Source organism: Calonectris borealis, chromosome 3 (assembly GCF_964195595.1).
Source record: "Calonectris borealis chromosome 3, bCalBor7.hap1.2, whole genome shotgun sequence".
Classification (NCBI taxonomy): Eukaryota; Metazoa; Chordata; class Aves; order Procellariiformes; family Procellariidae; genus Calonectris; species Calonectris borealis.
In genome coordinates, this window is record NC_134314.1 from 1,162,347 (window position 1) to 1,177,471 (window position 15,125).

At 47.3% G+C, this 15,125-nt stretch overlaps 2 protein-coding genes across 7 annotated transcripts in view; one reads left to right on the forward strand and one right to left on the reverse strand.

Moving 5' to 3' along the window:
* The window catches only part of HADHA (hydroxyacyl-CoA dehydrogenase trifunctional multienzyme complex subunit alpha), a 28,153-nt gene extending 27,999 nt beyond the window's left edge, over window positions 1-154 (reverse strand). Inside the window, exon 1 of the mRNA XM_075144765.1 lies at window positions 69-154. Coding sequence (XP_075000866.1) covers window positions 69-96 — 28 coding nt within the window. The 5' untranslated portion in view covers window positions 97-154. The remainder of the gene's footprint in view (window positions 1-68) is intronic.
* HADHB (hydroxyacyl-CoA dehydrogenase trifunctional multienzyme complex subunit beta) lies at window positions 16-14,955 on the forward strand. 6 transcript variants are annotated; one of them, XM_075144771.1, is made up of 16 exons: window positions 16-83; window positions 1,824-1,898; window positions 2,285-2,326; window positions 3,821-3,920; window positions 4,520-4,564; window positions 5,836-5,935; window positions 7,171-7,258; window positions 7,855-8,042; window positions 9,338-9,518; window positions 10,611-10,732; window positions 12,016-12,095; window positions 12,185-12,232; window positions 12,641-12,728; window positions 13,287-13,361; window positions 13,850-14,014; window positions 14,830-14,955. In XM_075144771.1, the coding sequence occupies exons 2-16, from the start codon at window positions 1,832-1,834 to the stop codon at window positions 14,863-14,865; spliced, it is 1,425 nt and encodes a 474-aa protein (XP_075000872.1). In that variant the 5' UTR covers window positions 16-83; window positions 1,824-1,831; the 3' UTR covers window positions 14,866-14,955. The 6 variants fall into 6 exon arrangements, with proteins under 6 accessions (XP_075000872.1, XP_075000873.1, XP_075000874.1 ...); XM_075144772.1 differs by having other exon boundaries at window positions 64-83; window positions 3,824-3,920; XM_075144773.1 differs by lacking the exon at window positions 16-83 and adding an exon at window positions 199-278.
* The last annotated feature ends 170 nt before the right edge of the window (window positions 14,956-15,125 follow it).

Consider the following 15,125-nt stretch of genomic DNA (forward strand, 5'->3'; position numbering starts at 1 on the left):
GCTTCCCGCGGCACTGCCTGTCCCTTCCGCCGCCGGCACCTCCTCCTCCCTCGCTCCTCTCCGCATACCGCGGAGCCTCGGATGTTTGTGGATCATACGGAGCGGGAGCGGCGGGCGGTGAAGCGGGGGGGCGCGGGCAGAGGCTGAGGGGCGGGCGGCGTCCCTCAGGCGGGCGATGGGGCAGCCCGGCGAGCGGGGAGGGCGCGGGGCCCTTCCTGAGTGGCGGCGCGGCGGGCGGTGGCGGCGGCAGTACGGGGCGGTGCTGGGCGCGGGCGGAGGTGCGCGGGCGGCTTGGGGGGGCGGCGGGGGCCGCTGAGGGTGAGGGGGCGGCGGATGGAGGGGGGTCGGCGGGTGAAGGGGATCGGCGGGTGCCTGGGGGGGTCTTACTTAATTTTGGGGTGGTCTGGTGGGGTGCGTGCGGCCCCGTGAGTGTGTACCTGGGGAGGGGGGGGAGAATTGTCCGTGCGTGGCGTGTGCGGCCGAGGGGGTGCGTGGCGGCTCTGGGCTGTGCGTGGGGCGAGGAGAGGGTGTGGAGTGTCGGGGGGTGCCTGGGGCAGTGCGAGAAGCGGGTGCGTAGCGGGGGGTGTAGCTGCGGGTACCCGGGGTGGATGCGCAGCGTGCGAGCGGGTAGCTGAAGGGTGTTGCGGTGTGTACGAGGGTGAGGGGTGTTGGGTGTGCGGAGGGAGGAAGGGGAGGAGGGGCCGCTGTGGAAGCGGGGCAGATGCTGCAGGCTCTGGAAGGAGCTTTGGGCAGATTGATTTGTAGGGGTGTCTCCTCAGGGGGAGTACTTCTTTTGTCCGGGCAGGAAAAACGTGGAGAAAAGTTTCAGTCAGGCATGGGGAGGGAGCTCGGCACAGATGGAGGAAAAGCGCTGTTGCAGAGAGGCGACACAGAGAAAGATGCCGGGGAGGAGGAGGTCTGTTTTCTGGACCTTTACTGAGTCTAGGTTTGGTTTGTGGGATGCCAGCGTAGCCGGAGCGGGCTGGGGAATGAGGAATGCTGCCTGGCGTGTCGCAGGCGTGGAGCTGTAGGGCGTGAGATGTAAACGTGGAAGAAGGGTGGCTGGCAGCTTACGCTGAGTTTTGAGAAGCTGTAGAGAGCTGCAGTGCCTGAGTGGGCTGGGCTTGGGACTGCAAGTGTTTCTCTAACCCTCCAGGGAAAACGCCTGTATTTGGGAGAGAGAGTGCTGTTAGCTTGAACGCTAAAAGCGTGAACGTTGCTGTGAAGCAGTCAAAGAGCTGGAGCTGCGGGGACCGTTTTTTGCCTCGGGCAAGAAAAACTGCAGATGAGGATTTGTTTGTAGGGAAACCCTGTTTTGGAATGAGCTTTGGGAAAGCTACAGAGGAAGTTTCTGGGGTAGCAGATGCTGTTCTGCTTCCCATGGGGATACGCAACGGAAGTTACTGAGGTTAGCGTCAACAGTTAAAACGAGGGGTAGTGGCATGAAATTATGCCAAGGAGAGTCACGCTGGCAGTGAGATTGGCTGGGCACTGGGACAATTTTCCAGTGGGGAAGCGGTGGAATGTTTATTGGGAAGGGAATTGAAAACTGCGCTGGCTGCTGTTAGTACAGTGCTGGGTCACTGGGGAGTTGAGTATTTATTTACAGGAACATTTGCAGGCCACAGTCATAAACCAGGCTCCTTGTGTGTTAGGTGCTGTTCAAAAAGCGTAATAGAAAGTAATTCTCAGTGCTGCTGCCCTTGGAGCGTCTTCTGTTTCTTCGCTTTTTTGGCTCTGTGTGAAGCAGGCAGATCATTTACCTTGAAATTGTTCCAAATAGACCAGATTGGACTAATACCAGTCTTTCTTCACCTCTCTAGATATCAAAATGAGTTCTATGCTGACCCATGCCATCAGAAACCTCCCTGCTTCCTCAGCATGGGCTGCCAGGGTCTGTAAGTATCTTTACATTTATTAAAAGCTTGAATTGGTAGGTCATAAAGTTCTGGTTTAAGTGTTGGGTTTGGAATGGATGGTTGTAGCTGAATCTCTGTTCCCTTGTCATCTTAAAAAAGATGACAGTGGTTTTTTTAAAATGACAATTCCACTGTTGCCATATTTGTCCGTTACCACATCAGATGTGGGAGGAATCTCATGTTAACGGGTAGTATGAACTGTGTCATTTTTATGAACAGAGTAATCTAAAAAATATCTCCCGGATATTGAGGTGCAGTTGTCTTACTGACATTATCTTATTTTTTTAACAGTTCTTTCAGAAACTAGAAATGTTGTTAACATTTCAGGTTTGACAGACCCTATTTTTCTGTTTCTTGTTTCTCAGTTGCTCGGTCCCTCTGCTGCTCTTCACAGTTACAAGCTGCAGGTAACGTAATAACACCAGAAATCTCAGTGGGTCTGGGCTACTGAAGACTATTTTTGAAGCCGCCTCCTTTTTCCAGAGCCTCATTCGACATAAATCTCAGAAACGCAGTGCAGACAGCTTTAGTTTGAGTGCCCCTCAAAAGTCGCAAACAAGTAAGACTACAGGCAAACCACTGTGGGCAGCAGAGTCCTCTCAGCCTCTGCGTGCCCCTCGCTCCCAGCAGCTGTGCCCAGTCCAGAGCTCACGCCCTGTCGTCGCCTGATAGATTGCTATTTCTAGAATCTAAACTAGAGGCTAAGCTCGGGGTTTATAAGCTGTCCGGGCATAACCAGATCGCTTGCCCAGAGGGGAGGGGATTGCCCCTGACAAGGAGAAGCTTGTGGAATTAGCTCTGAAGTCCAGCGAGACCAGTAAGAGGCTTAGGTCTTGGCGGAGCCGCTGAGCGTGCACAGTTACGTGGGTTTTTAGCTGTGGCCCTTAGCGAGCGGTTGGGGTGATCCGGTGTTCTGGGATTCATTGGGGGGGGTTGCTCAGGTGACTAATGGTTTGAGCTGCCTGGATTTTGGAAACCAGCCTAGACAGCAGCTCCCCCTCGTCTCCTTGGCTTTGCGCAGAGTGCCTTATATAACCCAAGAACAGTGCTGGCGTTTCGTCCTGGTGCTTGCACTTGCTTGAGCACAGTATTTAGCTGGACTTAATCTGCTTTTACGTGTCTGTCCTTTTCCTGCTTGTAAAAGGAGCTGCCCCGTGCTGCTGTACATGCTCGTTAAGATTTGCAAGCTTGATTGCATTAGGAAATTCTCATTGAACTCTTTGTTAATCATTGCTCCAGAAGAGCTCTGACAGTGGCCTGTTGCACGATACTGTATCATGACATGCTTTGTCTTGAACCTGAGATGCTCAGACACCTTACGGAGAAGTAGCAAGTTACCCACAGCAACTATATGCACTCTTCTTTCTACTGCTTTCCTATGGGAGTGAAAGTTAGTTGCCTTCTTGAACTGTGTTTTGATTTACCTTGAATTCTCTCACCTTTACTGTGCAGTAAGAGCACATATTAGGCAGTTACTGTGGAAGGTGGATTGCTATTTGCAGTCCTTGCAGCTCCCCAAGTGAGAGATCTTACTCAGGCTTTGAATTTGCTCTGCCTCATTCATATTGTAAGCTGTACAGCATTTTTAGAGGTATCTCTTCCTGCAGCATTCTTGTCAGTGGTAACAGGCTGGGAATTATGTGCCTTTGTTCTCAGCTGTACTGGCTCGGTGTAGCTATAGATGAATCTCGCTGCTGATGGGGGACGTACTGAGTTGTTAAATCATTTTTCACAGATCACGTAATTAGCCAGACAGAGACAAGATTACAGCTCATGTGTCCTACCTACTCTGCTTTTGACTTAGGCACCAAAAGAGAACAATTTCTCTAGTTTTCTGATAGTTTTTACAGGGTCTTACTTTAGGCTTGCTGGTATTCTTGTTAACATCTCTTCTCTCTTAGCAGTCCAGCCTAAGAGTAAGAAGACCTTAGCCAAAAGTGGCGTGAAGAATATCGTTGTGGTAGAGGGCGTCCGTATTCCATTTTTGCAGTCTGGCACCTCGTAAGTATAAAATGAGCAGAAAATATGTGCTGACTTGGTTAATAGTAGAATCTTTCTGTGGAAAAAGGTGGCTTACTTGTTCACTTCAATGTAGTTATTCTTATGCCTAAAAGTACTGAAGTGGCAATGAATTAGCCTGCTATAGTTATTCCAGCTTACCTAATGAAAAAACGTGATTTGAAGAAGATTGTCCATGTATATGAATTCTGAGAATGAGGATTTATGCTGCACGTCTAGAGGAAGCTGTTGGTGAATCTATAGCAGATAAAGCAAGGAGTTTCACAAAACTAGCCGGACAGGTGCAGAGAATCTGCAGTAGACTCTTCTTGTTATGCCACCAAATTCACAGCTGACCTAACTCTTAGTTAGGATGGATAGGGGATTTCTTTCTTCTGCTGCTTTTCAATGTTTTTAGTACAGTGATCGTGTGCTGACCTATGCATAGATAGTCTTCACAGCCTGGGGTATGAAATGTTTGATTACAAATGCGGTGGAGCATTTCTGGTATGTCACCAGTTCGTGCTGCTGATGTGCACTTACAGACATCTGTATCGGTTTCTGACACTCCTGATTTTCTGCCTCTCTTTTTTAAATTCCAGGTACGCGGATCTTATGCCACATGACTTAGCAAGAGCAGCGTTGCTGTAAGTAAATTGAATACTAGAAGGGCCCAGGAAACTCTCTCTTATTGAACTGCTGGAGTCCCGGTGTTGGTACGGTGGCTTCAACAGATTTGGAAGCCAAGGCTCTAGCTTTGTTTCTGAACGATGCGATCCAGGTGCTTCATTCTTCATGGTCTGCCACCACCTTAGTAGGTGGCTTAAGCAGTAGGGTTTACAACAGGCTTGTGTTAAAGTGTATTGTTACACAGAGATGACATTGTTGTCTTGCTTGACAAATTTTAGTTAATTTTAATTCTGACTGTAGTTTTCTTAATACAGAGATCATAACTACTGTTGAGGTGTGCTTACAATTTTAGGGAAAAGCAATCTGGGCGATTCAGAGAAAACTAAGTGGTAATGAGTAACAAGCTAATTCTGTCGTCTTGCCTGTCCTTTCCATTCTGCAGTGATCTGACAAAAGCTGTAGGTCATTAGCAGTGGGTTTGTTTTGTTGAAAAGCAGGGCAAAGTGCTGTTGAAAAGAGAGAAGGCTTTACTGGGGGGAAAGGAGATTTCAAGGCCCAAGGAAAGATTGTGAGGTTGGGGTGCGGTCATGCCAAATCTGAATGCCACGTTTAGCCAAGGCAGGCTAATTTGGTTGACAGGCAGTGTGTTAGTCGTGCGTGAGGGCTGTGTCCCGGGCATTGAGGGGATTTCAGTGTGCTGCGGAAGACAAGTTATTGATTGAGGTGCCTTTAGTTTCATTTTTATTCGGTGCTTTGTAGTGCATGAAATGACATTTGAATCCCAGTGAATCACTGCCTGCAATGGGATTTGCTGTGTTGGCGTGTTTGTCAAGATGTTCTGGCAAATTACACAGTATATTTTCTAATGAACGGTGAAAACGCACTGCTTATTTTCTGCATGTCTTTACTGAAGTTTTACATGTTCCTATACCAAAGGTGATTGGCTTTGTTATCTCTTAAGGCCCTGTTCCTTTAATTTTGATGTCAGAATGCTCCAAATAGAGCAAGATACTACAACCATTTGTGGAGGGTGTAGAGTAGTTGCTTTCATGAAATTATGTAATCATTTATAGTGATACTATCGCCATGATTATTTGCAGTCCGTAGTCAATTACACTTTTCATTAAGTACACATGCACACAAGTTTTCTTCTGAACTAGGGGCAGAAGATGTGGCTCCATTGTTGCCTTATTCTCCAGCCAAGCTGGTGGAAAGAGGATGTTTGAGGACTGCGACAAAGTTACTGCTTACATGGTGCAAATTCTGTTTGTTTTGATCTTCTCCTTAGGGGGTTGCTGAACCGGACCAGTGTCCCAAGGGATGTTGTTGATTACATTGTTTACGGCACAGTTATCCAGGAGGTGAAAACGAGTAATGTTGCCAGAGAGGTGGGTTACGTGCAGCATTTCCTGAGTCTGATTTCTGCAACTAGTATGAAGATGACAAACACTTGCAAAAAAAAAATATTTCCAGTATTATTGTTCATTTAAGCGTGATTTGAGAGTATGAACTAGTTGTGCAGTATTGTCTGTCAAATAACTGTACGGGACTCTGCCTCCTGTTGAAATCTGCCATAGATCAAGTGCATTTTAATGCTGTGAAGCCTCTGCTTGATTGTTCCCTGCAAGGGAAGCTTTTGTTAACGATTGCTGATCACTCAGCTCTAACTATCAGTTGGACTCAAATGCTGCTTGTCCAAAGTACTTGAGAGGACCAGTGTGCTGTGATAGATTTACTGTGGTATTTATTTATTTTAGTTGGCTGATCAGATGCAGCTTTTGAATGATTTGAAATGCAGTAGCTTAGCTGCCCTTTTTCCTGGCAGTCAGAAAACACAATTCTCATATTATGCACAGAAAGAAGCTGGTCCACTGAAGTAATGTCACAGAGGCGGCATGTGATTTTCTATAACCTGGCGCCTCTGCTGTTGTTCTCTGCAACTGGGCAAAACCATGACGTAACCTGGGCGGGAAAGACTTAGGAGGTTATGAGGCTCTCCAGTTCCATCAGCAGCTTTAGCTGTGTATATGCAAATACTTGCTTTGGTCACCTGCCAGTCAGATGCGGCTGCGGTGTAATTTTAACTTGGGAACAACTGTTGAACTTTAAACCAGTTGGCCACGTCTCAACTAGGGAAGGTCCTGCTGTGAGCAGTTCTCCCGTGATGGGAGGCCGTGCTCTAGGCTGGGTCAAATGAGACGCTGCTTTCTGAGTGCAGGAAATGTTTTCTGTTCTGTGTAAAGCGAGTCACGGTGCCTCGTACTCAGGGGTCTAAATAATTCCTTTCACATGCTGCCTTTGCAAATAAGGTGAAGCAAAGATGATGTCAAGTAGTTGGAAGCTCTTTTGAAATTGTGAGGTGTGTGATTAGTTTGTGCCTTTATTAATGGGGGGCCAGTGACTGTCTGCCTAACGGGATTGAGAGCCCTGGCAGCTGGGCAGCTGCGTCTCCTCCTGTTTCCAGGGTCTGGGGAGGGGAAGAGCTGCTGCAGTAATTGGCTGAATGAAAACTCAGTGTACTTGTTTTCAGCTTAGTCTGCAAAGGTGTTGCTGGGCAGAAGGCAGCTCTGACCCTGGGGAGCAGAAGGTGTGGGTTTTAACAGTCATTCTTTGTTGCTCATAGGCTGCCTTGGGAGCAGGTTTCTCTGACAAAACTCCAGCCCATACAGTCACCATGGCTTGCATTTCTTCAAACCAGGCTATGACCACAGGTATGTTGGCTGGAAGAACAAGCTGTGGGTTTGGGAAGGAGCTTAGCAACTCCTCTACATCCCTCCTCTAAATTGCATTGCTTAGTGAATATAAGTAAGCATCGGAAGAAATTCTGGAATGGAAGGAAAGTTTTCAAACCAAGAAAATATAATGTGAATAGAGTGTCTGCTGTAGACCTGCCAGCAGCTGGATGCCCTTTGCTTTCAGTGATAGTCTCTGCTCAGTATCCACATTAGCTTGGGAGGTAAAGGCTACATCATGATAAGGAAGTTGCTACTTTCCAGGCTACTTTCATCTTTGCCTTAGCCTAAACAGAGCAAAAAAATTGAGACCTGGTTACTGTTCTGAATCACTGGGGATATTCTTCTCCCAACTGCTGCGTGTGACAAAGAGAAGTGGAAGCAAAGTTACAAAACTAGTATGATTCAGAAAATGTCTGCTCAACCTGCTCCGTCTCTCTTAAGCACGTGTTATGTAACTCGGCCAAAGCCAGAGGCTGGAGAAGGAAATAAAATGTAGTAGTATCCACGGCACTGATGGGGTAAGTGTCGCTTCTCCACACAGCTCTCATGGGAAACTCTGTCTCGTTCTGCAGGTGTGGGTATGATTGCAGCTGGACAGTGCGATGTCGTCGTAGCGGGGGGTGTGGAGTTAATGTCAGACGTTCCCATTCGTCACAGTAGGAAGATGAGGAAGACTATGCTCACTCTTAACCGAGCCAAGACCTTGGGCCAAAAGCTCTCCCTGATTTCCAAAATTCGCCCTGACTACTTTGCTCCTGAGGTAATTTTTTTTCAAGCATTAAGACATTTAAGCTAAACTGTTGTACAAGGAGGTGCAAAACAAGTTGGCTTAGGTAATTTTTTTAGCCTCAATGGAGAGGATTTAAAAGGGCAAGGTGGCTGCCTGTGGCTCGCCTGTATCGGATCTTTGTCCTGTGCTTTAGGTTAAAACTGCAGTTGATTAATGCATCTCATAGCATTTGTGACTCTCTGTCTCCTTACATGTTGCTCTTCAGTAAACCAAACTTATTTCAAAACCTCCCTCTCCTTCTGCAACTCCTAGACAAGCTGTGCTGCAGACTACAAAAGTAGAAGCTTTTCCCCATAAATATAAAACTTACGCAAGGGTCCTAAAGCATCAGAAGAATTTTTGTTTCCTAGATAATAGAAGTAACATGCTTAATATCAGAGAGGAATATCCTCAGTATATTAACATAATTGTTGTTTGATTAATGCATCTTAAATATGCCTTGTGATTACTGCTCCCGGCCCATCCTGCCAGGTGCTGAATGTGTTCAGCTCCCATGTTTGGGCCCTGATGAGAATCTGCGGTCTGCTGGTTAATGTCAGGAGTCTGCTGTAGAGGGAGCGGCTCTTCTCTGTCTTGGAGGTCATGAGAGAGGTGAATTAGGGGTGGTGGAGATGGGAAGGAAAAGCACTTCCCTCCTTACCACCACCGAGCTCTTCACATGAAAACTGTGTGCGTCTGTGCTGCTGCTGGCTGCCTTTAGCGTGAGTGCAGCGAAGCACGGTGTACGTACAGAGATGAGACCCAAAGCCCAAATAAGATATGAAAATTGCAGACTTAAATGCATGCAGGGATTTCCTGTGTGCTGCTGGAAGAATAAAAGCTAAGCTGAACTCACTTGCTGTCTCTGGTTTTGCTTGAGGAGGTATGCGACAAGAAGTTTTAAGGTCCCAGGATGTGTTGTTTCACCTTGGCCCAAAATGTCCGGTCACCCTTCATAGGGGAGTCCTTGTTAAATGGACAAGGCAGCTGCTCTTTGTCTGCACGTGCAAATCCAATGCAGTTCTGGAACGCCTGGAGTAAGCAGTAGTCTGGATCTCATTTGTATCCATTTTTTTTTTTTACAATCTTTGAAAGTGATGGTTCCTCTCATACGTTCTGGTATGGTTACCAAGTGTTAATTGCATAGCTTTAATATTAACTGCTCTACTTAATAAATGGAAGGGTCTCACTGGCTGACTGTGCAGGGCTTAACCAACTTCTGCACCTTACGGAACTGCCCAGGGACAGGGGTTTATGTGCGCTGACTTTATTTTTCCGTTTTGTAGCTCCCAGCTGTGGCAGAGTTCTCCACCAGTGAGACTATGGGTCACTCTGCCGATCGTTTGGCTGCTGCCTTTGCCGTTTCCCGTTTGGAGCAAGATGAGTATGCCCTCCGTTCACACACGCTAGCCAAGAAAGCCCAGGATGGAGGCTTGCTGCTTGATGTGGTACCCTTCAAAGTGCCAGGTAAAAGTGCACATGTTTCATTGCTAGCATGCACTAGTTCAATAAAGAAATACGTTATTTAGAAAAGCAGGGGAAGTACTGGGGTCGGATTCATAATGTTCAGTGTATCTGATATGGATTTTAAATCTTTGATATGCTGTCTGTTTCTCCCTGGAAAACTACTGACACAGGAGCATGTTTCTAAACATGCATATCTAAATACATAAACATATCCTTGCATATCTAAATTTTGTCATACCCACCTCCTATCCTTGATGATAGAGCAAGGAAAATCAGAACGGTTGGACCAAGAATCCCCCTGCTCTTTCAGTCAGGCAAGAGAACCCATTTTGATACCCCAAGCTATTAACAACAAATAGAAACCCTAATAAAATCCCGGTCTGATAAATCAGGTGCTGGATAGGAAGAGCTGAAATGTGTTCTGCTTGGCAGACTCCAGTTCACGAGGCCTCACAGTCGTTGCTCAGATATGAAACAGTTTGAGGAGAAACTTTAAGCTGCCTGATTTCCACCCTCATCCCCCATCAGCCCATGGGCACGCTTTGGTGTAGCCATTACTTTTGGGCACTTTACTCTGTAGTTAGTTTCCTGGAGAGACCTTGCTTTTATAGATCCACAGTTACATGTAGTCTTTATACTAAAATTGGTACTTTTTGTTAACTGGCTTATTTAAGGAGTCAATATAGTTAAAGATACATATATTTGGTTCTTCCCAGTGCTCTTACTTCCTCAAAACTTGGCACATAAGCGTGTACTGATTCAGGCTCAGTTGTCCAATTTAGGCTTTATAACCTGAATTTAAATTATTTTATCAACTGAGTTTTCCATATGGTAGTTTTTTCTTACAGTAAATGGACTGCAGCGCTTTATTTTTGCAGTCTTCAGAAAGAAAGTAATGTAGCTTCTATTTTTAAGTGCTATTTTTTAGCCATGTTAAATATCCTGACGCCATGAAGGATTTTCCCTTTTTTCCTCCTCCCACTTGTCATAAAAAGCACAGTTTTCTGAATTTTTTTTTCCCTGGACTCCTGATGTGCAAATTCATATATGTTGCTGACTTTCTTAGTTTAAATATGCTTTTTTCATCAACAGGCAAAGATACCGTTACCAAAGATAATGGGATCCGTCCTTCCTCGATGGAGCAGATGGGCAAGCTGAAGCCGGCTTTTGTCAAGCCGTACGGAACCGTCACAGCTGCCAACTCCTCCTTCCTGGTAATTCCTGTTCCCATCACTGTGAGCCAGAGGGGAAAACTGTCCGGTTTACCCTCTGCCTCCCATAGACATGTAGATCAGGCTGTATAATCTGTGGGAATGAGTTGTCTCCTTTGCAATATCACCTGCTTTCAGATTTTTCAAGGGTAACTTTGAACTGTATTATAATCTGGTGAACTTGGGTACTGGATTGTTTCATTTTAAAGTCAACAACTAACCCCCTGAAGTTTTGGTCTGTTTGGTTTTCTGTATCTGCCTCATGAGGGTTGATCATTCAAAGGCACGTGTAGAAATTCTGTCCCAGGATGGGACTGATCACATTGTAAGTCTAGAAGTTAGTAGTTTTAGTCTAAACTTGTCACTTTAGGGCTTGCCGTGTAATCCACAGAGGGGAAGGAGAGATTTCTCTAGCACATTTACGATGAGCTCTCTTCTGCATACGCTCCTTTTTCTCTCTTTGGCGCTTTTAAAGGAAGCTTTTTTAGACGCTGAAGTGTAAGGTAGTTGTGTAAGTTAGCTGAGGTGTATCTGAGCCCCAGTTCCTGAGACTCGATAGAAGGTGATTGCCGCTGAAAGTCTCCGCAGAGGGCTCGAGGTCACCGTCTTGTTCCTGCACGCAGCCCTGACAGATTCTTGTGTGTTTAAAAGGCTGTTTCACAGTTTGTGGTGAGCACTTCAAAGGAAGCAAGTAACCGCTGCTGAGGCTCTTTCAGCAGCAATGCTATTTACTCCTTAGCATTCTTGGGGACTTACAGACGCCTGGTAATGCCACAGCCTTGGCATTAGAAGAGCTGAAACGCTGTTGGTGTGCTCCGTGCCGCAGCCTGTAGGCCAGCTCAGGCTATTACTCCAGAGATGAGTGGTCATGCGCCAAAGCCACGGTGTTCATTTTGGCAATGTGGTGAGCCTGTGGCTTGTGTCGTCCCAGAATTATACTCCAGTTTTGGGATGGAGCTGAGCGGACAGGTGAGTGTTTGGGGTACCAGCTTGTCCCCAGGACTGGCACGGCAGTTAGGCACCTCTGTCCTGTTTGAATCCAGGGGGAGTTGTGGGTCTGGACTGTAAGGAAGCGCTTCAGCAGTGTGTGTGCGAACACCATTCGGAGATCATCCATCCATCAGCTCCATCATGCAGACTCGTTCTTTGTCCCATTCCGTAGGGGGATGTCCTGAAGCTCTGGCTATATTTGGGTCCTCTACGGGAGGGCTGTCAGGCTCGCTTTGTGCGCGGGGTGTGCTTGCTCTTCGGGCAGCAACCTCACTGGGTTTGTCTGCCTCTTTCAGACAGACGGTGCTTCGGCAATTCTGCTCATGTCTGAGGAGAAGGCTCTGGCAATGGGATACAAACCAAAGGCCTACCTAAGGTAAAGAGGGACTGCTCTACGTGGCCTCAAGCCTGCTCTCACGTCCTCCTTCTCCTCTTTTTGTTACTAATAGCATTTCTCCTGTGCAGGGACTTCGTGTATGTGTCCCAGGATCCAAAGGACCAACTGCTACTGGGGTAGGTGGCGATGATCAAGAGCATCCCCTGACAGTCCGTACTAGCACAACAGCCTTGACTTGCCATTACGTGTTTGTTTTTTGGGAAGTGTCTCATGAGATACTACATCTCTTCAGGCCTTCTCGCAAAGGTGCGAGAGCCGGTGTGTGAGGCGTGACTCAGCAGGGAGAGGTGGCTAACGAGGGAGAGCAGCTGTGGCAGAAATATTCACCCTGATCTGCTGGGGGGCTTCTCAGCGTGTTGGTACTAGCAGCAGTGACTTGGGGTTGCGTTTCAGTTGGAGTGGGACAGGCAGAGAGCCAGGCACCCTAGAGAGAAGGAAGGTAACGTGGGTCGCTGTGGAAAAAGGGGACGATGATGCGAGGAAACATATTCATGCAAGACTTCTGTTTCTTAACTCTTCTTCAGTCCAACATACGCTACTCCCAAAGTGCTAGAGAAGGCTGGTCTAACCATGGCTGATATCGATGTGTTTGAATTCCATGAAGCTTTTGCTGTAAGTACTCTGAACACTGAGGATGCCTCTAACTGTAAAATGCCATTCTGTAGACATCTGTTTTCGTGTTGGTGAAAGCTCTTGTTAAGATCTTCACTAAATGTAGATGGGTGTAATTCTACGTTTGTGTCTAAATACAAGTACTGTATATATTTTAAATATATAACATTTTTACATTGACACAATCCATGCCAAGAATGGCTTATGTTGCTTGGAGTCACCAAAGGAATACAGATTCTTCTAAAATAATATGTAAAAAAAATCTTTCCCAACACCCTCGTATGAAAGAAACCACTTCTGCACATCATCTACTAATTGGGTTGGGGTTATGTGTTACTATGGTGAGGTGGCCTGTTAATTGGATGGCGTCTTTTTCTAGCGAAGGTCGAGCTAACATTGATTAACAGGGCTAATCCTGTAAAATGCTTTTCTAAGTTGGCTGTATTAGTTTTGTGGCTGTAGCTAGTCTCAAGATATCTCCTATTTCCTAGCACTGTCCGTAGGCTTTCCTTAAGTCTGCCATTATCCTTGTTAACATTGCCCTCCCCTCCTTTTCAGGGGCAGATACTGGCTAACCTGAAAGCCATGGATTCGGACTGGTTTGCGCAAAACTACATGGGCAGAAAGTCAAAGGTAAGACACAGTCAGGACGCTTTTATCTTTAGTTTAACTTCGGGATTGATTGAATTCCATGTTGCAGCGGGGCATGCTAGTGCTGCAAAGCAAGGCTTTTGTTATCTTCTGTGAGGAGAAGCGATGTTTCTTGAACTCTGGGTTAGCGAGTCCCAAAATGCAGTTTCTTTGGGAACGATGGCATTCCCGTTGTCAGCAGGAGGTGGAGATCTAGAGCTGTAATAGTCATTGTTGGAGAGGAGGGAATTGAAAACAGTGGGCGGGGCTCAGTCCTTCTGCATGCTTTCTGACAGCACGGGGTATACCTGTCTGACTGCAGGTGAAGCAGTAAAGCCTGTGGCACAGTTTTGTGCTGTCATCAGGCACCTGTACGTGCCAAAGAACACTTCAGAGCGGTCCTGGCTGGCCACGTAGGTTGGTGTTGTGGCGGTAAGGCCAGTCTCCTTCCAGACAGGTGATTGCGTGTGTCCCTCTGTGTGTTCTTGCAGGTCGGAGCCCCTCCTCTGGAGAAGTTCAATAACTGGGGCGGCTCCCTCTCGCTGGGACATCCTTTCGGTGCCACTGGCTGCCGTCTAGTAATTACTGCTGCCCATAGATTGAAGAAGGAAGGAGGACAGTACGGCCTGGTTGCTGCCTGTGCTGCAGGAGGGCAGGTAGTGATGCTGTGTGGTCTGGCACCGTTCCCTCTGGAGAGGGGCAGTAATTACGTTCCTGCTCCTGTGGTACTATGAAACCCTGTCCGGTTACGCCAGGTGTGGGGGCACCTCTGAAGTCCCGTGGCACTGGGTGTTCATAACGCCCTCCGCTCGGCTGGCTGCCTCCTTATCGCAGCTCAGTTCAGTGAGCTCCCTCCGCCTCGTCTGCTTTAGAGGCTCTCCATCCCGTCTCCAAATCATCCTGGGCGATGGCGACTGCAGCCCGTCGCTGCCCGGATGGTGCAAAAGGGAAGGAGAAATTTCTGCCATGTTCTGAGGGTTTCGTTTGGTGACTCTCAAAGACTTCCCAAATTGTGGTTTGTGAGCATTATTCTTCTAATCTTGGGAAGAAAGATCTTTACAAGAAAATGGGGGTGAGACTCCTCCTACAGCTCTTGAGGCTGCAATGGGAGCCCTGGTTCAGGTTGCAGTGGCTGGTGGCAGTTCTGTGGGGACCTGGCACAGCTGGCCCTCTGCAACCTGAGGGTGCTGGTCGCGACGTTGCCTCCTCCCTGAATTCCTGGTTTGGCCCTCGGGAGAGCCTGGTGCGTTGGTCAGGGTGGACTCTGCTGCCTTGGCCAGCCTGAAGCACGTCTGTGCTGTCCTGAAGCCATCAAACCCCTGTCTGCAGAATCCTCTTAGTGAATCGGCTCTGGATTTTCATCTCCCCTTTTATTTTAAGACGGTGGGGAGATGGGCGTCTCCTGTTGAGTGCGTGTCTGTAATAATTAGTCCTTTCTGTGACCGTTCTCTCTCTTTCTCTCTCCTTCCAGGGGCACGCGATGATAGTGGAGCTTTACCCTCAGTAACAGGTCAAGGGACTGCTGAGTGGGTGTTCATACGTCCTGTGCCTGGCAATGCCATTTCAATGCACTAATAAAAACATACATACAATCCTTCTCGGAAAGGATTTTTGGTGGCCTTTGTAAATACCTTTTAGCTACTCAGCTGGTAATTTTCAACTAATGAACACGCTCTGGGAAATATTCCACTTCCAGGAGAATAAAAGTTAATGTGGCTCTCGGTCTCTCCAGGGACCTTGTAACCTATCTGATTTCTACTGTAACTC

Bases quoted from the DNA above. Each gene is read 5' to 3' on its own strand.
- HADHB (XM_075144771.1), top strand. From the start codon at position 1,832: ATGAGTTCTATGCTGACCCATGCCATCAGAAACCTCCCTGCTTCCTCA. The intron at 2,327-3,820 runs GTAACGTAATAA...CTTCTCTCTTAG, and splicing joins TTCACAGTTACAAGCTGCAG to CAGTCCAGCCTAAGAGTAAG. The intron at 7,259-7,854 runs GTATGTTGGCTG...CTCGTTCTGCAG, and splicing joins AAACCAGGCTATGACCACAG to GTGTGGGTATGATTGCAGCT.